Source organism: Leptonychotes weddellii, chromosome 9 (assembly GCF_054177405.1).
Source record: "Leptonychotes weddellii isolate Sample4059 chromosome 9, ASM5417740v2, whole genome shotgun sequence".
NCBI classification, from domain to species: Eukaryota; Metazoa; Chordata; class Mammalia; order Carnivora; family Phocidae; genus Leptonychotes; species Leptonychotes weddellii.
The window spans coordinates 122,386,047-122,407,286 of NC_138377.1; the positions used below are offsets into that span (position 1 = coordinate 122,386,047).

At 41.5% G+C, this 21,240-nt stretch overlaps 2 protein-coding genes across 3 annotated transcripts in view; both read right to left on the bottom strand.

The window, feature by feature from the left end:
- Positions 1 to 17,259, bottom strand: part of IQGAP1 (IQ motif containing GTPase activating protein 1) — a 61,244-nt gene extending 43,985 nt beyond the window's left edge. For both annotated transcript variants that reach the window (XM_081831722.1, XM_081831720.1), the window contains exons 1-9: positions 17,153 to 17,259; positions 10,981 to 11,048; positions 9,542 to 9,655; positions 8,784 to 8,962; positions 8,024 to 8,108; positions 3,053 to 3,216; positions 2,134 to 2,218; positions 1,230 to 1,393; positions 869 to 1,029 (exon numbers count right to left, since the gene is read on the bottom strand). In XM_081831722.1, the coding sequence (XP_081687848.1) occupies positions 869 to 1,029; positions 1,230 to 1,393; positions 2,134 to 2,218; positions 3,053 to 3,216; positions 8,024 to 8,108; positions 8,784 to 8,962; positions 9,542 to 9,655; positions 10,981 to 11,048; positions 17,153 to 17,187 (1,055 nt within the window). In that variant the 5' untranslated portion in view covers positions 17,188 to 17,259. The remainder of the gene's footprint in view (positions 1 to 868; positions 1,030 to 1,229; positions 1,394 to 2,133; positions 2,219 to 3,052; positions 3,217 to 8,023; positions 8,109 to 8,783; positions 8,963 to 9,541; positions 9,656 to 10,980; positions 11,049 to 17,152) is intronic.
- The window catches only part of WDR73 (WD repeat domain 73), a 147,896-nt gene that overhangs the window by 2,259 nt on the left and 124,397 nt on the right, over positions 1 to 21,240 (bottom strand). The gene's annotated exons all lie outside the window — the stretch shown is intronic.

Here is a 21,240-nt window from a genome sequence, read left to right on the forward strand (position 1 = left end):
TAACAAAACAAAACACAGATATCATCATTAAGTAACTCTTACTGATAAAGTATTGATTTAGACAAGGATTATCAACTGGGGTTAAAAATATTAGGTGATTGTTAATGGGGAACTGGACATTTTGAGGTGCAAAGGTGCAAAAAGAGATTATGCTAAGGGAAAAACATAAATATACGTAAGGGGGATAAGCTGTCTCCCTGATTCAAGGATCAATCTTAGTATCTCTAATGGTGACATAAGCAGATTTTATATGCCTCTAGTTAAGAGAAAATATTAAATACACAAACCAAAAACGCTGACTCGATCTTGAAAGCCTTTAGACCTAATTTCCAATTTACAGAAATAAGCCAAATATCAGGAAGCAACCAGAACCAGAAGGTGCAACATTTTATAGGACAACTGGTCCCATCTCTTTAACAAGTCAGTTTCATGAAGAAAGGAACAATGCTAGATTAAAAGATACCTGAGTGGTACAACGGTCAGATGTAACACACAGTCCTGCACTGGATCCTGGTGTGAAGAAACCAAGTGAAAAGGACAGTTTTGGAACAAGTGAAGAAGTATGAAAATGGACTAGGTTCAGCAGCTATTAGAGAAGAATTCTTTATTTCATCAGGGTATAAGATAGTACTATTTGGCTCTATGATAAACATCCTCATTGTTTTAGGTAAGCATACTTACATATTCAGGAGTGGAATGCCATGATACACATAATTTACTATAAATCCTCCAGCATAATAAAGAATAAAATGAATCAAAATAGAAAACAAAGAAAAGAAAACACGGATTGCACACTCAAGTCACAACGCCTGACAACAGGAGAGCGGACACCCAAAAGTGGATCCCATCTACCGCTCTGCGCGCCCACCTCTGACAGTTTTCTTCTTCGATATTGGTAAGGCCTGTCACCGAACTGCTCAGCTGCTTCCACACCGTGTTCACGTCCCCCGACTCCAGCGCCCTGTTGATCAGGGCCACCGACGACAGCATCTCTACTGCCACAGAGAGCTCAGGATGCGTGAGGCTGTGCTGCAGAGACGGGGGAGGGCGGGGTAAGGACAGACATCCTTGGATGCGGACAGAACTCAGAAGCTCAAGGAAGCCATAAGCAGTCTAAGTTTCTGGGTAAAAAAAAAAAAAAAAAGCCCTGCCAACCACACTGAGAAGTGGGTATGAAGCCCACTGCTACTCTGTTCTGCTCACAAACAGGACAGGGTGGGCTGACTTACCTCAGGACTCTGTTGCTGCAGGGTAACCAGCTCTTTCTGATAAAGATCGGCCGCAAACGGATACACCTGGGGCAGCTGGGCCTCAGGATTCATGAGCTCCAGAACAGTCTTCTCAGCAACACCCTTCTGGACGGCAGCGTTGATTGCCGCCACGGCTGCCAACCCTGCATAGAAAATGGGCCAGAAATGCATCTGGCTTAGGACGCCCCCAGGGGAAGGAGAGGCGGTTTTCACAGGAGAAAGTTACATTCTGCGGATAAACTATCAGCCAGGATGTTTGAAGTGGAGCTTTCATCTTTAGAGAACAGCCCCCCACTTTGTATGAAGGTGAACTGTTGGCTATGCCAACTATATCCCAATAAAGCCGTTTTCCACTCCAATTCATCCTGCGACTCTCCTTCTAAAACATCTCTTCCATCCCGTGCAGCCCGGCGAATCAAGGACCAGCTTCTTAAGCGGCCATTCAAAGGTTTCCACAATCTTTCTAAGCCTTTATCTTATACAACTCGGCCCCAAACATCTACAGAAATTTTATTCTCATCACTGTTGCTTCAATACATCCTTCATCATCTGTATCTCTGCTCACACTTCCTTTCGCTTGCTCACATTTCCTTTTCCTCTCGGCCCATGTTGGCAACATCCTTCTCTCTCTTCCACCATCCAGATCTCACCCAGCAAGCCCCTAAGTCTCACCGCCTCCAACGCTCAAGTGCTTCCAAGCCAAAGTGAGCCCACGTGGACTCCAGTTCTACTCTGAAAACCAGAGGAGCCCTCCTGCCAAAGGCCCCTGGTACTCGATTATGGCTAGCAGGCTTGGGGGTGGGGGTGAGGAGTGACGGGATCTGACCTCAGACGCCCCAGTGGACCTAAGCCCTCCTCAGGATCTCAGGGAGAGGACTCTTACTTCTCTGATACTGCTGGGCAGCACCGTTTGCAGCATCCACACCAGACTGGAGCTCTTCCTTCTGTAGGGGATCAGCCTGACCACCCTAAGAAAAGCAAAGAACATTTATGTGAAGATTCTCATGCCTGTGCCTCCAGGCCTTACAGTGGTATCTCAACAGTAGTCACAGGGACGAAGAACCATGGGCCGAAATGACAGCGTCAGGCTACGTGCAGAGAAAGCGGCAGTCCTAGTGAGAGCCAAAGCCCCTGCCAAATACGGGGTAGAGTGACTTTCCAGATACCAGCAGATAAAAAAAGATAGCTTGTGAGAAGCATCAAAATATTGACATAAGACATTCACAGACTCATTAGCACATTAATGCCGCTTACTTTGGCCGATATATGCTGGGAATCTGAAAAAATGTACACTTGTTTGTCCTCATTCAGACAAAAAAAGCAAGCCACTCATATTTGTCCTACAAACCCCACTAAGTACAATTCCACAGTCTACTCTTACTGCACGTTACGTGCTTTCCCAGTGCTGGCCAGAGGAAACTAGTTGATGTTTGCTTTCCTTTTTAAGTAGAAAGTCCTGAAGTAAGAATGTGAAAGAGATTCAGGTTTTCCCCCATGGCTTTGAGTTGGGGAATTAAGAAGGATGCTTCAAGTGAAGGGGTGGTTAGGTTCAGAGGGCAGGTACTACTTGTTTAAGAGGGTTTACAACTGGAAAAGTGAAAGGGAACTAAAGACAATGTGTTTCTTACCTGAGGATATCTTAAAAACCTACATTTATATGCAGGAAAAAAAAGTCATACTAAAAGCTATAGGTTATAGTCTAACTACAGGGAAAAAAGGCCCCATAAAAATCTTTAAAGGACAGCACAAGATTCGCATGGATATATGTGAACGCCCATGGGTTCAGCCCACCATACTTTTACCTGTCTCTTCTGCTGCCTATCGCTCTGGAGCTGCTTGAGGTACCAGTCCCCGTTCTGTTGCTGCAGCCCTCGAAGGCCCAGAGCTGGAGACTGCAGGGCCTTGACCAAGGCCGGTGCCATGCCCTGCTCCAAAGCCAGGTCCACATTTGCTAAGGCAGAAGAGGCTGAGGAGAGGAAAAGGCCACAGCTTATGAAAACACTTTGTGAGCATCACAGCCTAGAATACTTTTCCTTCCCCAAAACCAAACTCAATTTCAGATGAGGGAAATATAGATCAGATGGCCTTTATTCTGGAATATCATGGAAGCACAAGATCTTGGGATTGGAGGAGAACCTTAAAGTCCTCAAGTCCAGGGGCCCCCAGCCGGGCTGTTCATCAGTTAACAGATTCCTAGATCATGGCTCAGGCCTACTAAAAAGCTTCCAGATGTAGACACCTTGGCACCAATATGGGGTAGCAATATAAGAGGCGCCAATCCAAACCAATGCATGTCTAAGTGCCCTCTAAACGCCAAGTTATTGTCTAGATGAAACTACCGAACAGGAGGAGGTTTCTCCCACAGCAATTTACTACATCTTTGAGCAATTTTGCTTAAAAAAACAAAACAAAACAAAAACAAAATCGTGAAAGCTTTCACCCTAGTGTTGACGCTTGAAAACATCCAGTCCCTCTTTCCCTCTGACAGTCCACCCCAGACTAAAGAGCCTTCATTCCTTCTTAATATCATCAGTCTGAATCCCTTCATTACCCTGCTACCTCCTGAACACATTCCACCAGGACAGTGAGGGCCCAGTTAGCAAGGGTGGTCTGACCGCGGGGAATGGTAGGGGCTACCTACACCCTCTCAGTACACTCTACTTCTAGTCATAGAACCTGAGGTCATACAAGGTCTTTTAACATCTGGCAGTGAAAACCTAGATGTTCCTTCATCTGAAAACAATAAAGACACGTTCCTCACAGTGTTGTTAAGATCAAACGAAATCACATACATGAAAGCACTTTGTATATTGCAAAATAAATAAGGTATTAGGTTGGCAGTCAGAATAAGGTATTTTCTGACTTCAAAAATAATAGCCACTGGCAAGTCATCATTACTGTATTATTTTCAGTTTCCCTATTTTTATAAGAGAAAACAGAGTTCTCCCTCCATGCTCCACCCAAGGGATCTGATTTTATCACCAAAGTAGCAAAACAAATCAATAATAACATACTAAAAATAAAAATATTTGGGGCATAGCAGCACTTAAAAATTTTAAATGTTTCAATGTTAATAAAGAAAAAAAAAAGAAAAAGAAATATAAAGTGTTAAAAGGAAAATTTTAAATCTCTGGATCTGTAGCCTCACTGTAGACTCCTGAGAGACTATTCACTCCTCTCCAATGATTACACCTGCAGTTCAGCTAACCCATCACCACACCAAGGCGAAGGCTCCTTGAGTCGGTCCATGTGACCATTAGCCAACTAATCATCCATTGCCTCAACAGCATTTACTGAGCACCAGCTTTGTGCTGCAAATAACAGCTGTGAACAAAACAAATGCTCTCTGTCTCGGTGGAGCTTTTACAGGAGTGGGGACAGAAAAGAAACAATACAGGTAAACAACCAGGCTTTTTCTAGCTATGCGATGTAGAATCTCAGATTATCTATCTACAAAAGCATCTAGTCGATTATGGTTTTACTAGAAGCATACTTACTACATAAATAGGGAAATATTTAAATAAACATAACATTCACACTATAAAGATGATAAAGTTTAGAACATTATTTAAATACTTTCTTCCACTAAGCTTTAACTAATTTTCTGTGTTCTACAAAAAAAAGTAAATAAAAACTTATTCTCATTTTTAACTATTTGGCCTGCAGCTTTCTCCCCGGGGCAGTGGCTTCAATTCTGGTTCTCATACCCTCAGGGAAAGAATCTTATCTGTAATTATGTTAAGATAATTCCTGGGACCTAAAGTTCCCTTATCTTCCTAGCACACAACTTTCTTTTTTTTTTTTTTTAAAGGTTTTATTTATTTATTTGACAGAGAGAGACACCGTGAGAGAGGGAACACAAGCAGGGGGAGTGGGAGAGGGAGAAGCAGGCTTCCCACGGAGCAGGGAGCCCGATGCGGGGCTCGATCCCAGGACCCTGGGACCATGACCTGAGCCGAAGGCAGATGCTTAACGACTGAGCCACCCAGGCACCCCAGCACACAAGTTTCTATTGCTTCAGACTTGGCTCTACGATTAGGAAGACTGTCACTCTCTGGGGAATCCTGCCTTATCCTCACCTTATCTATCCAGTGAAGGTTCTTTTTTTTTTTTTTTTAAGATTTTATTTATTTGATAGAGAGAGACACAGTGAGAGAAGGAACACAAGCAGGGGGAGTGAGAGAGGGAGAAGCAGGCTTCCCGCCGAGCAGGGAGCCCGATGCGGGGCTCGATCCCAGGACTCCAGGATCATGACCTGAGCTGAAGGCAGACACTCAACGACTGAGCCACCCAGGCGCTCCATCCAGTGAAGGTTCTTATACAAACCTCCAAGGAAAGACATTATTCCTGTCTTTTTCTATGACTGTACCTCATACATCTTTGATACATTGTTCTAAGCAAGTTGCCCTGAAATTACTCATTTGCATGTCTATCTTCGCTACCACGTTGAAAGCTACTTGAGGGAATTTTTTGAAAAGAAGTATTTATTTATTTTAGAGAGAGAGGAGTGGAGAGGGAAGGGCAGAGGGAGAGGAAGAGAAAGAGAAAGAATCTCAAGCACAACACAGGGCTCAATCTCACGGCCCTGAGATCATGACCTGAGACCTAGTCGGATGTTTAACCCACTGAGCTACCCAGGCGCCCCTGAATGGAACACTTTAAAAACATACAGCTATGTCTCTTCCCCCACAGTTTTATAACTGACTCTCACAGACTTAGCCAGGTAAAGCTACGACGGTTATAAAATCCTTGGGCGCCTGGGTGGCTCAGTCGTTAAGCGTCTGCCTTCGGCTCAGGTCATGATCCCGGGGTCCCGGGATCGAGTCCCACATCGGGCTCCCTGCTCAGCAGGAAGCCTGCTTCTCCCTCTCCCACTCCCCCTGCTTGTGTTCCTGCTCTCGCTATCTCTCTCTGTCAAATAAATAAAATCTTTTAAAAAAAAATAAATTAAAAAAAAAAAAAATCCTAAACAACATAGTAGGAAAAAAACACCTTATTAAAACTAAGAGTGTTTTATGCAGTGTACGCAGCAGGAAACATGCCGGACTTCCTTCTCACAGAGACAAATATTGCTGGCTTAAATATTCATACAGATACAGCACAACACATCACCCATACGTGAATGGAACTATTACTCCGTTCAGAAAACCATTATCTTAAATGAACAAGAATGGAACAGAATACAAAGACTCCTGGTCAGGATTTAGAGCGCCTGATCATACAGAGTTCGTAAAATCTTATAAAGTCTCTCTAGTTATTCCAAGTATTGGTTCAAGGGAGAATTAGTGCTTCCCAATGAACAGAGAGGACAAGGATTACTATTACTATTGTAATTATTATCTTGAGCAAAACAAGGTCAAACCTGGTTGAAATCAAATAAGCTTTTTAGTTCTTTTGGTGGGTCTAACCATTACACTTGGAATTACAGGGATTTCAAAAGAAGCAGAACTCCTAAGTAATCTGTACTAGAAGGAGTTTATAGAGATGTCAGAAACAAAGGCAAGCAAGAGAAGACAATATGTAATTGCGTAGAAAATTAGGTAGTTGGTTTATAAATGCCATGGGAGAGCTGGAATGGGTGCAGGTGAGAAGTGAGCTGGACCGTGAATGACTGTGTAATTTGGGTCAGGTAAGAGATAAGGGATGAGGGCATTATACTGAGAATACACGATTAGCAAAAGCTATGATAATGCTAATGTTTACTGAGTACTCACTAAATACCAGGCAATTTACATGCATTACCTCACCATCTGCAGAACAAGTCTGGGCCACAGGGGTCCCATGCCACAAAGCTATTAGTAAGAAGCCAAGAGACCAAGTTCCTGGTCTGAGCCGCTCCAGAGAGGGACTCTTTCCTGAGTCATGAAAGGAACAGAGTGAATATGGGAGACAATTAGGCAAATGAGTTTGTATAGAGAGTTGTATGCATAAAATACCGTATAAAAAACTCCCCTAGGCTAGGGGTCTGCGTTTTGTCCGGCAAGTGATGAGGAACCAATGCAGGTTCTTTAGCGGAAGAGTGACAAAATGAAAATGACACTTTCGAGACATTTAATTCCTCAAAGTATATAACACATACATACAAGACTCAGTAGAATGGTATAATCTCATTTTTGTTTAAATATGTTTTTAAAGATATGCATAAAAATATCAATAGTAGTGGGGGCACCTGGGTGGCTCAGCCGGTTAAGCATCTGACTGTTGATATCAGCTTAGGTCTTGATCTCAGGGTCATGAGTTCAGGCCCCGTGTTGGGCCCCAGGCTGAGCATGGAGCCTACTTAAAAAAAAATAAATAAGGAAAAATAAAATCCCTATTTAGAATTTTTTAAAGTGTATTAATACAGGGTAAAACAGTGAAATTAGCCAACAATGAGCCCAGAAGCTACAGCAGATGAGCAAATAGAGGGAGGGCCTGCCTGAGGATGACAGCAGCTGAAACAGAAGATACATGAACACAAAAAAACAGTAGTAAGCAATAGTTCCTAAACAAATCCACTAATGTCTAAAACAAACTTAGGGGCGCCTGGGTATCTCAGTCAGTTAAGCGTCTGCCTTCAGCTCAGGTCATGATCACAGGGTCCTGAGATCAAGTACCGCATTGGGTTCCTTGGTCAGTGGGAAGCCTGCTTTTCCCTCTGCCTGCCACTCCCCCTGGTTGTGCTCTCTGACAAATAAATGAGTAAAGTCTTCAAAAAATAAAAATAAAAATAGATCAACACTCCCATTATTCTGTAACATCCCCGCAGGTACCCAACTAAGGGACATACTTACTGTTGACTTTGTTTATATTGCCTTGAATTTCAGCTTGAGTGAGCAGCTCCTCATAAACATCCCTTTCTCTCTCAGAGTTTTCTGTCTGAAGATGAATAAAAAGTGTAATAAATCAGTTCAGGTCTCTAGGAAGACCTCAGAAACACTTATACTCCTCCCACAACCATGAGAGAACAAAGAGGAAGGGTGCTACACAACTCTTCACTAAAAACACAAAAGCAGATCCACTTGTTAATGACAAGCCCAAGAGTGCTTCCAGAGTTGGGCACAAGCGGAAGCACGGGCGAACCCTGCCCTGCTCGCTCGGGAGCCTGCATCCTTGCCTCAGACCTGAGCAGAACGGGCACCCCCAAGGTCCAGATCTCAGAACTTCTCATTGCTGTGCACAAAATTCAAGAATAAAGTAAAAGTCAAAATGGAATCTAATACCAAAGACTGCATACTGTGTAAACCCATTTCATTTATATGTAATTCTTAAAAAGGTAAATATAGGGATCTGTTCAGACTGGAAGTTGCCTGGGGCCAAGGGTGGGGAGTGGAGGGCAGTAGAGGCTGACTATGAAGAAGGACCTGGGGACTTGGGGGATGATGGTTTTGTAACCACACACGTTTGTCAAAACCTATCAAACCATACATGTAAAATGAGTAAATTTTACTGTGTGTAAATTATACTTCAAGAAAATGGATTTTAAAAAATGGAGTCCTATCAAACAATGAAAGAATATAAATCAATTAGAAAGAGGAAATGTTCCATTTTTACCCTGTTTTTAGCGTTGGTCATTTTCTCCTGCTTGGCCTGATAAAGCACATCCTGGTATGTGGAAGCCAAAGGCTCTTCGAGATTTACAAGCATGGCATTCGGGTTTCTCAGAGCCACAAATGTGTCAGCTGGAATTCTATGGTCAACAGCCTCATTAATGGCAATAACAGCAGCATGCACTAAAAAGAAAAAAAAAAAATTCAAAACATAGAACACTGGGGTTATACAGAGTAAGGGATGTACATGACATATCCAGAACAACATCATAACCCCCTACTGCAGGAAAAGGCTCGTTTTGATAGAGAAAAGATGACTGGGGTTGGAGGAATGGCTTCCTGAATCCTGTAAACCTAGTCTCTTCCTGGATGCGCAAAGGCCAGAGCTCTCCCTGTGATCCCATGTCTGGGATGCTGAGTTTGGAATCTCACAGGGAAATATTCGTTAAAGAGCCTTGCAAAGAGCAGATATTATGGAAATGTTCACCCTTATTCATCATGTAAGTACCATTAAAAAAAAAAAAAAAGAAATCCAAAGAGGCACTGAAATGTAGAACTCACTTTCTAAATGCTTTTATTTTCATCGAAATCACTCACTTACTTCCAAATAACAATAGCACAGAAGCCCACAGCAGTGTTAAACTACCTCTACCGACCTAAGCTTGCTAACAAAATTCCTAACGTCCAGGACCATCATAGTATCCATGACTGAAAGTGGTAGCAACAATCCCATGTGAACCCACAAAATTTCTCTCTGCTTACATGCGGCTTCATCCACTGAGAGTTCGTTAGCCAGGATGCCCCCGATCTTGCTGAAGGCGGGCATCTGGATCCCGTACTTCTCCAGTTCAATCTTCATGTTGTTGATTTCCTCTTCTACAGGAAAAGATGAAGACCCAGGTGAGCAAGTTAAGCACCTTTCCAGAACTCAGAGAAGGAAACAGATTCCCCAACTACAAAACGGGATAAAGTGGTGGCTACCTCCTAGGATTATGAGGATTTAATGAGATGATATACGGAAAGCACTGAGCATAGCACCTGGCACAAAGCATACACTCAGTAGACATTAACTATTATTACTATTATCAAGAGCATCAAAACTCAGTATAACATGAGAAACAGCCCTACAGAAAAGAGTTTCTCAAAACTGCTCCTTCTGGCATTTTCTACAATGAACTTCCAAATGGAGCAGCTTTGAAGGGAGCTCAGCAACAAGTGACCCACAAGCCAGCCAGATGTCTTTACACGCCAAGTCACTAGCCGCTCTTTTTTATTTATTTATTTATTTATTTTTTATTCTTATGTTAATCCCCATACATTACATCATTAGTTTTAGATGAAGTGTTCCATGATTCATTGTTTGTGCATAACACCCAGTGCTCCATGCAGAATGTGCCCTCCTCAATACCCACCACCAGGCTAACCCATCCTCCCACCTCCCTCCCCTCTAGAATCCTCAGTTTGTTTTTCAGAGTCCACCGTCTCTCATGGTTCGTCTACCCCTCCGATTTCCCCCCCTTCATTCTTCCCCTCCTGCTATCTTTTTTTTTTTTTCCTTGACATATATTGCATTATTTGTTTCAGAGGTACAGATCTGAGATTCAACAGTCTTGCACAATTCACAGCGCTTACCAGAGCACATACCCTCCCCTCACTAGCCGCTCTTAAACTATTTTGCTTCCAAGGCAGGAAGCCAAATGATAAAACAACATGTAAAGTTTGGCCCTTTGCCCCAGATCTGGTGAACAACTTCCCCAGAAGGAAAAATGTCACAGATAAAAGTTTTATTAAATTTAAAATTCCCAAGCCTACAAAATAATGACCAGTTCAAAATATTTGAATCTATATTACCCCTAACCAATATTACTACTGTTCTTTTTCTCCCCAAGCTCCCATCTCTTCAAGCATCTGACAATAGCAAATACACACAGAATAAGGTAAAAAAGCTAAATTTTTTAATTACTCAATTGTCACCCTAGCTTTGACCACCGTAGGTACTTGCTAAAATGAGAGAACAAAGTTTGAAATTCCAAGTTTAGTGGTCTTCTCAATGCACATAGGAGAAGCAAGTTACTTATACTTCTTTGATCTCTGTTGCCAGAGTGTTTTTAAAGCCCTATGTCTTTAAAATTGGTATTGTTGACTCTCCAGGCTATTTCCACATAAATCAAGCATTTCCTGCCAAGTTTGTAACTCCTTACCTGTGAAGTCAACCTTTCCATATAGGTCTTGAATCTGAGGAGCCAGGCCCAGTTTGAACAGGTACAAACTAGAAGACACGATATGCAAAAAAGAGTTAGGCCTCCCAGTTGCACCTAGCTGCTACTCTTAGATTAACGGGGAAAGTCAGCATAAAGAACAAACATTCTGAACATATCCCTGCATGCTACCATATTCCCCCCCTTTGCAGTTACCGTACTTTATCTCAGAACCTTTTCTTAGTTTTACATAATATTGTCCTAGAAAGTCACATAATGCAATGCAAAAAGCACTGGACTGGGAATCAGAAGACACAAGTTCGAGTCCCAGTTCTGGTACAAATCCAGTGTGTAATTAGATGTTAACATACATGTGAATATAATTAGGGGCGCCTGGGTGGCTCAGTTGGTTAAGCGACTGCCTTCGGCTCAGGTCATGATCCTGGAGTCCCGGGATCGAGTCCCGCATCGGGTTCCCTGCTCGGCAGGGAGTCTGCTTCTCCCTCTGACCCTCCCCACTCTCATGTGCTCTCTCTCATTCTCTCTCTCTCAAATAAATAAATAAAATCTTAAAAAAAAAAAAAAACATACATGTGAATATAATTAATCTAAGTGGAGAAATCTTCACTTCTGTCCACCTTCCTGTGATCAATAAGTTTTAACTAACAAGATATTTATAACATTGTCATGAAAATGATTCAAATAAAAAGTCTTCTTTAAACTGAATTCATATTAGTGACGGAAATAGTTCAGGTAATTTATGAGTTTTAAACAAACATTATGTATCTTTATTGTTTAAATAAAAAAAGAAATCTATTTGACTTTAAATCTCATGAAGGCAGGAATAAAAGTCTTGTTCACCAATGTCTACCCGGAACTTGGCATATATTAATAAATATTAACATTTCACAGATGGACAGATGGATAAGTAAATGTCTGTAAGCGTGAATTCGCTTAACTGGATTCTAAGGACCTAGCAGATCATAACCAACAAATTAGAAGTGTATTTAACAGGGGTGCCTTGGGTGGCTCAGTCATTAAGCGTCTGCCTTCGGCTCAGGTCATGGTCCCAGGGTAGCCCTGCCATCGGGCTCCCTGCTTGGCGGGAAGCCTGCTCCTCCCTCTCCCACTCCCCCTAATTGTGTTTCCTCTCTCGCTGTCTCTCTCTCTAATAAATAAATAAAATCTTAAAAAAAGAAAGAAAAAGACGTGTACTTGACAGGGATGGACACGAGCAAGACGCTGATGGCCTAGCAATAAGGGAATAAATAAAAAAACGCCTAAGAAAGAAATCACAGTAACTCAACAGAGTGACCTACAGTTTTTGCAAATAATCTATAAACCTCAGTTTGATCTAAACACAAATATGGATCATGTACACTGCATTCACAGAACTGATCAGAACTTAAATTGTATAAACACAAATGTATAATCTAAAAAACGTCAAGTATTCTGAAAATACATTCGAATTTATACATTCAGAGTAGCTAATTATTTTCTCAGGTAAGTACAAGTATGAATCATCTGTATATGATTAAGTGCTTTTTTTAGAGTAAAATGCTCAAAATGGAACTATATAAAGTTTCTCTCTCAAAAGATTTTAAATCTATTCAACAAAATTTCCAAAGCAAAATAGCCAATAACATTCTATACCTGTCATATGTCCCTATTATATATATTATTTCTCCCACATAATATGTCCCACCTGCATTCCAAATTAGTAAGAATACTTTTCTTCAGGAACCCTCTTTTATTTCTACTTGGAAAGAGCAAAGTGGCTGCCACACTTTACGAAATTTCAAGAATGTCACTTTTACAAGCCCAAGAAGAGTGAGTTCGTTTTTAAGATCTTCTGATGGTAAATTAAAGTTTTTATGATATCCCTGGCTGATATGAATAAAGTAGAGGAGAAGCTAAGACACAGGCATCATCTTTCTTTTATCTCAATTATTGGGACTATTTTAAGGAGCTGCTGGAGTTATGAATATAACCACGATGGCCACTCAGACCCTCTGGCCCAGAACCGAGACAGTACTCAACCTCAGAGTTGAAACTTTCAATCCTACCAGTAAACACCCCTGTCCATTCTTTGCTCCTGTTCTCCCTACATTTACAAATAAAACTGATAGGTGCCTACAACAGTCAGCCTGTGATTGAGCTCAGGTTCATTCTTTTCTTTTTTCCCACCAGAGCTGTACTTTGTAGCAATGGGGAAAAGGAGGCTGTGGATTCCTATTATCTTTGCTGCCTGCAGAGTAACCTGTAAGAAGTCACTATGCTGATCTCAAAGACTGTTAATAAAGCCTCGTAAACACAAACATAGCAGTTGCTTAGGAAACAGAATCTAATACAGTCCACAATCCCTGATCTAAATTCTTTGGGCCAGATATGAATTTAGGATTTCTCAGATATTAGAAAGGTGTTATAGTATATACAGTATTATATCATGTCTGTTTACTTAAGTATATACAGGATTATAAAACACGCCAGCAAGCCTTGAGGCAGCGCCTCTAAATAAATACATTACTTTTCTGCAGAGAAACATACACATAATCACAGTAAGCAGACTATTATTCTAAATAACTTCAATTAATTCTGATCAGATTTTGCCAACAAATGAGTTGGAACCAAACAAATATAATTTTCAGCTTTTACATTTCTTTTGAATTTAAGATATAGGATTATGGGCCAATTTAACCCCAAAATCAGTTCTTAAAAAGATAAAACATCAGAGGAAATGGAAATAAAGTATACAAATATATATGAAATAATAATAAAGAATTGGGGTCTTGGGATGCCCGGGTGGCTCAGTCAGTTAAACGTCTGCCTTCAGCTCAGGGTCCAGGGATCGAGTCCTGCATCAGCCTCCCTGCTCAGCGGGGAGTCTGCTTCTCCCTCTCCCTCTGCAATATCCCTGCTTGTGCTCTGTCTCTCTCTCATAAATAAAATAATTAATCAAAAAAAGAAAAAAAGAACTGGGGTCTTATCTGAGGGTGGAATGGAAGGAAGGAAGGAAGGTAGAAAACAGGGAGATGATGTTTTTCTGTCGCTGCAAATCCAAAAGGGAGAAGGGGCCTCACTGCACACAGTGAAGTGGGAGCCTGCCTGGAACACTGTTGTCCTATACAGTGAAGAGGAGGCTCCAAGCACGTATAAACTGCCTACATACCAACGGCTGCCGACGCTTCAGGAAAAACACTCCAGGGAGGAAAGAAATCATAAATGACCAACCAGAACACATTGCTCTGTATAGAATTTCTAAGCACAGGCTGCACAGTGAAGAGAAATGAGTAACAACAGCAGACTTCCTCCCTTTCCGATTCTGAGAAAGGCACAGTTAATTCTTTATCTCCAGTTCAGAGACTTTGGGGGCCTGGGAGCCAGGTGACGCTGCAGAGAGCCATGGCTGCGGATCGCCCAGAGAGGAGTTCCAAGGGCTCGGCCCCTTGCTGGCCAAGTGCAGATATCCATTGTAGGTACAACCTTCACAAGGTTATCAATACAGACAAACCTCACTGTTAACACTGAGCCAATCACAATACTCAGAATTAATCTGATTTTGGCTAAGACACATACATTTGAAATTGCTACAATCTGAACATTCCCCTAGATACCACCCACTGCTAAGTATTTTTGAAAAATTCTTATGTTACTCTTGTTTGTCCAACGTTATGCCATGTACCTTGGAGGGAAGGAAAAGAAATGTAAGGCATGACCTCTGTCCCTAAGAGGCTAATGATGTAATAGAGAGAAAGACAGTAAACATATGAAAGAAACAATAGAACTAAGAAACAAAGAAACACAGGAGTTTAGACAAAGGAATGAGCAGGAGTCACTGGAAATCACAAAACCTCACCAAGAAGGTGGGAACTGAATTAAAACTTGACTGGATACGCTGAGACAAACATGAAGAGTCATCTGATAAAAGAAAGCACCATTTCCTTTTTTCATTTATAGGGCAGAAAATATCCCCCTGAGCTAGAGAAGGAGAGGGAAGATTTGTTACAATGTATGATTTTGACACAAACATTTATTGACTACCTACTACAGCAAGGCGTCTAAGCACTAGAGACACAAATAACAGAAATCAGTCTTCCTCCAAGGAATCCACAGAAAGCAAGCAACAAGAACAAATAACCCAAGGAGGATGTAAAAACCCTATACTTGAAGTAAGAGGTATGTGCAAATACTAGAAGAGCACAGAGATGGGAAAGGGCTAATTCTGTCTGAGGGAGAAAAAGTAAAAGAAGGCGTCCATGAACATGGTGTTCCACAGTAGCAGCTGGAGCAGAATGTGGGTTAAACTAGGGAGTAAAAGGGCATTCAGGCAAGAATGAACCAAAGGCAGACGAGTGTGGCTATGTACTAGTCCTCAGCTACATTTTTTCTTTTGTGGGTTTCACACGGGTTCCAGGGATCCAAGGGTCTGGCACATTTTCTATCAAACTGGAGACAACAAGGGTTTTCACGGGTCAGTATGATAAATATATTCATATATATAATTAACATTTATTAAGCATACATACAGGATGCCTTATAAAATGGGCAGCCCGGCAAAGAAACCCCATCAGCATGTCCTGCTCACTTCTACCACCTTCTCGTTTAGCCCTATGGACATCAGGTAAATTTGTACCACTCTGGTGCTATCGTATCTACTGAACCCCACCCTCCCTCCACACAGATCGCCTCTTCCTTCCAATACAGTACTTTGCTGATTCTAGGAGCCAAGGGCTTGAAATTAAGTCATCTTCAAAATTTACTAAGAAATTATGAAAAAACTATACTTTGTTTCAGTTCTTATTTATCATATTTGTTTGGCATAAACATTACTTAACAAACTGGCTTGGTGAGGACCTAGAAAATGAAATAAATTAAAAATCAACCATTTGATAGTTGAAGGCATTATTTGAAGATGTTGATAAAATTTAATTATACTACTAAAGTATTAAGACATGGTGAGTGTATTCTGTAATTCAGCTACTGGCTTGTGACAAAACAGTAAACAGTGAAAGTTTTGAAATGTACATACTTTCTTGTAATTGTTAAGAGATTTTAATTAAAAAGGAAGAAACTACATCCCAGCTGAAATGCACAGTTCAGAGAAATACTAGATCAACAATGAAAGACTATACTATGTTTTCAGAGCCAAATTATCTGCTATTACGGGGATAAATAAATCCCCTTCTCCCTACTCCCTAGAAAAACACAGCTGCTTCTCACCATTTTGTTAAGACAACAGTATCCTATTCTATTCGGAAATCCTGAAGCTAATGCAAGAACTTTTTTGTTATACCATGGACAAAAGGCTATGCATTCAATTTCGAGGATATTCCTAAATTGCCTTTTTTTTTTAAATTGAGATAAAATTGACATATAACATTATATTAGTTTCAGGTGTACAACATAATGATTTAATAGATGTATATATTGCAAAATGGTCACCTCAATAACGTCTAACATCCATCACCACACAGAGTTACGGATTTTTTTCTTGTGCTGAGAAATTTTTTTTTTTAAAGGTTTTATTTATTTATTTATTTGAGAGAGAGAATGAGAGAGAGAGAGAGAGCATGAGATGGGGGAGGGTCAGAGGGAGAAGCAGACTCCCTGCCGAGCAGGGAGCCCGATGCGGGACTCGATCCCGGGACTCCAGGATCATGACCTGAGCCGAAGGCAGTCGCTTAACCAACTGAGCCACCCAGGTGCCCTGTGCTGAGAAATTTTTTTTAAAGATATATTTAATTGAGAGAGAGAGAGAAAGAGAGAGTGCTCGGGCGGGGTGGGGGAAGGAACAGAGGGAGAGAGAGAGAGAGGAAGCAGACTCCCCTGAGTGGGGAGCTTGATTCAGGGCTTGATCCCAGGACCCTGAGATCACGACCTGTGCTGAAACCAAGAATTGGATGCTGAACCGACTGAGCCACCCAGGCACCCCATACTGGGAACTTTTAATATCTACTCTCTTAGCAACTTTCAAGCCTACACCACACCATTATTAACTAAAATCCCCATGCAGTACGTTACACCCCCAGGACTTAGTTATTTTATAGCTGGAAGTCTGTAATTTTTGACCCTCTTTACCCATTTCGCCCACCCCTAAGTCCCCACCTCTGGCAATTTAGCAATCTGTTCTCTGTGTCTACGTACACTGTTTATTTTACCAAGAAAATCTGATTACCTGAGTGCATGGATACAGTAGATACATCTTGGCATGTTCTTTCGATCATAGATATCTGTAGTTTCTGGGTAAAAAATCTAAGGAGGAATAAAAGAAGCAGAGTAAGGTATCCATCCACTGGATCATTCACCAATCACTAATTATACAAATAAAACAATTAGAAAACATTATTGGCATTCAGCAAGTAACTTCATTAGGGGGAACAGACAATTCATCCTAAGTAATGCAAGGAATAAAATGCTATAAAACAGAAAAAAAAGCACGAATTGGAAAAGCAGGTATGTGAAAGTGATTTGCTTACTGCACTCAGACATGGGCGGATGACACCCAGCTCTCGTGCAGTTTAAATCAATGGCAAATGTAGGAAGCTGTGAAGGACTGCCATCTGCCCAGTTACTGTCTACCATGACTAGACTCAGAAATAACCCAACAATGAACATTTACTTAGATGCTTTGGGTTGTGTGAACGATTACATTTAGACATTGAAAAAAAGCTACAAAATACTAAAATGTGTTTTATGCAGGGACACCTGGCTGGCTCAGTTGCCAGAGTGTGCAACTCGATCTCCAGGTTGTGAGTCTGAGCCCCACACTGGATACAGAGATTACTTAAAAATAAAATCTTTTAAAGAAATGTGTTACATGCTTGGGAGAAGAGAAAAGATACACAGATGAAGTAGCTGAAATAGAGGACATGTGTGGGAATGTGGAAGACCGGTGGTTCTCCTGGGTAGCACTTGCCACAAATAATCAATTACTTGTGTATTATCTGTTTGACTACATGCTACATGAAGGCAGGGGCCAGGTCTATGCAGTTCACTGCCATATCTTCAATGCCAAGCCCAGAGCCAAGATCACGGAAGGGGTTCTACATTTAATGAATTAATGAATGAGGTTGAATAGAAGCATAGTAGATTTAGACTGGGTATAATCTTGAATTTCAAGATCTATCTTCATGGTGATGTGGCACCATACAATTCATTCTATAATTTAGGGGGAGATAAGGTGATAGTGGTCTGGGGAAGTGAAAGACTGAATTTTGAGGCTGTCAGAAGAATCTGGATGAGCAGTGAAAGGCAGTAGGAAGAGTCCTGTAGCACCGTGTGCCTGTTAGAGCCCGAACCGCCGCCCTCGAGAGACGGAATGTACCAGAATTGTCTTTTTTGATAATTTTTCAAACTCTGCATGCTCACTTTCCAAGACGGAGATGCCATCATCTCCTGAAAGGTAAAGATCACAGTCGCATTGAGCCACCCTTCCCGAAAACAGTACAGAATACATTTTAGAAAGTAAAAGAAAAATATGGTTGGGTAGGGTAGGATGCAATCAGATTATGAGGACCTTGAAAGTCAGACAAGTTTGAACTTGATATGCAGGGCCCAGAGAAGTCCTAGCTCTGGAGCCAAGGATAAAAACAGAGCTCAGGAAGATCTGACTGGAGACAGGACACAGGGTACATTGAATTGTGGAGAAACTGAAACTAAGGAGATAGGCTGATAACCTCTTTCAATAGATAAAAGAAACATTTCAAATACATGAGGAAGGCTTAGAGCATAACTGCCATTTAGGAGTTCAAGGTAACCTCAAGATTCTGAGACGGGGTGACTGGGGAAATGAGGACAGGCTACCATTTAGTATAGAGGAAGGGAGGTTCACCTGGGGGATAAGGAAGGTTTACTTTCAGATAGGAGGAATTCTAGCTAATAGAAAACTATCCAAGAACAGTCTAGCAGCCATGCAAAGACAATGTGTTTATCTTATAGCAGTCTTCAAAATAACTGAAACCATGAGAACAAGAATGTAGTTAAATAAGGACTGCATCTTAAGGAACCCCCACCACTAGGATTATGGGAGGTAGAACACACGAGGAAGATGGAGGAGTAGTTGAGCAGACTGAAAACGATTTAAAAATGAAAGTCAAGGGGTGTGTGGCTGGCTCAGTCGGGAGAGCATGTGACTCTTGATCTTTGGGTTGTGAGTTCGAGACTCACACTGGGTGTAGAGATTACTTAAAAATAAAATCTTAGGGGTGCCTGGGTGGCTCAGTTGGTTAAGCGACTGCCTTCGGCTCAGGTCATGATCCTGGAGTCCCGGGATCGAGTCCCGCATCGGGCTCCCTGCTCGGCAGGGAGTCTGCTTCTCCCTCTGACCTTCCTCCCTCTCATGCTCTCTGTCTCTCATTCTCTCTGTCTCAAATAAATAAATACTTTAAAAAATAAAATAAAATAAAATAAAATAAAATCTTAGGGGTGCCTGGGTGGCTCAGTTGGTTAAGCGACTGCCTTCGGCTCAGGTCATGATCCTGGAGTCCCGGGATCGAGTCCCATATCAGGCTCCCTGCTCGGCGGGGAGTCTGCTTCTCCCTCTGACCTTCCCCCCTTCTCATGTGCTCTCTCTCTCTCTCACTCTCTCAAATAAATGAATAAATAAAATCTTTTTAAAAAATAAATATATAAATAAATAAAATCTTAGGGGCGCCTGGGTGGCTCAGCCGTTAAGTGTCTGCCTTCGGCTCAGGTCATGGTCCCAGGTTCCTGGGATCGAGCCCCGCATCGGGCTCCCTGCTCCGCGGGAAGCCTGCTTCTCCCTCTCCCACTCCCCCTGCTTGTGTTCCCTCTCTCGCTGTGTCTCTCTCTGTCAAATAAATAAATAAAATCTTAAAATAAATAAAATAAAATAAAAAATCTTATTTAAAAATAAATAAATAAATAAATAAATAAAATAAAATCTTAAAAAAAAAGTCAAAGTCAAAAATCACAAAATATTTCCTGGAAGAGGTGGCCAACAGGACCGATTATAATAAAAAGACAAAAGGGAGAAGAACCAAAAACTTACAACATTAAGTTTCTATAATTAGCCTATATGTACCATATTAAAATATTAGGGAAGACATCCCTGTGAACACTATATATGTATGGTCAATTACATATCCTACGTTATATTATGGGCAACAATTTTTAGGCTAAGTATCTTTAGTCCACATTACTCAAGTCTTCTGGACCTAAATCATGTAGGGTAGACATTTCAAGGCTGATAACCATGATAGCCCTATTGTCCCTGAAAGCCTTTAGGGAAGTCTATGTTTGTTGCAGTTGTGGTCCAGGATAATATGCTACCATTAGTAAACAAGAAAAGTAGTAAAATTAAATCATTAAAAAAGCATTTTGAAGTAACAATACTACTAGTAATAGCACATATTAACAAAGCTCTTAGTACCATTTTAAAGAGGTTAAATCATCATTGCCCATCAGGCATACGTAAGGAACAGGTACAAGAAGATACAGGTGCACAGAAAGGCCAAGTAGGTGTAAGAACTTGACACACTGCATTTCCTGACATGTGTGGGCCTAATTCTCAAACCTACCAGTGTGAGGAAGAGAGCTTCAGCACTTTGCTCTGAAAAAAAGAGGACAAAGGCTAGTCTTCTGCAAAGACTTGGCTCTGGATTTAACTCAATTCAAAACACAGATCTGCAAAACTGAGCTCGGCACTTATGCTAAATACCAAATGTTCACCTCCCAGTGATTCTAGCCATTTTCTGATCCTCCCCAACTCACTTTTTTCAATCTTTCTTTGGTTACAAAAATTCAGACTCTACAGGAAGTTATAAAGAAAATAAAAACTGCCCCTTAATCCCATCACACAGAAATGAAAACTACTATCTCCTTACAGACTTTCCCCAAGAATACTCACTTTCACGTACAGATAGCGGTCTCACCTTAGCCAGAGCACAAACCCTTATAACCTTAGCCTGTTTGGGTTTTCCCCCCACCTCACCCCTCCCAGACAACTGCATTTGTCAATACAGATTCGTGTCCCCCTTTCTAATGGCTTACTGGTGTCCACCTGGCTGCAGCACAGTTAATGCCCCCACTGAAGGGACATGTGGTTGCCATCAACTTCTTCTATTCGAAGCAATGCTGAAATTTTCGGGCTTGTCTGATATGGGGGGTGGGATAAATTCCTACAAGTAGAATTCTCAAGTCAAAGGATATGGAAAACAAACAAGATGTCCATGCCTCTAGGAGTTGACAATATAGGAAGGCCTTGAGGGTTCAGGACAGGACCGGGGGGGGGGGGGGGGGGGG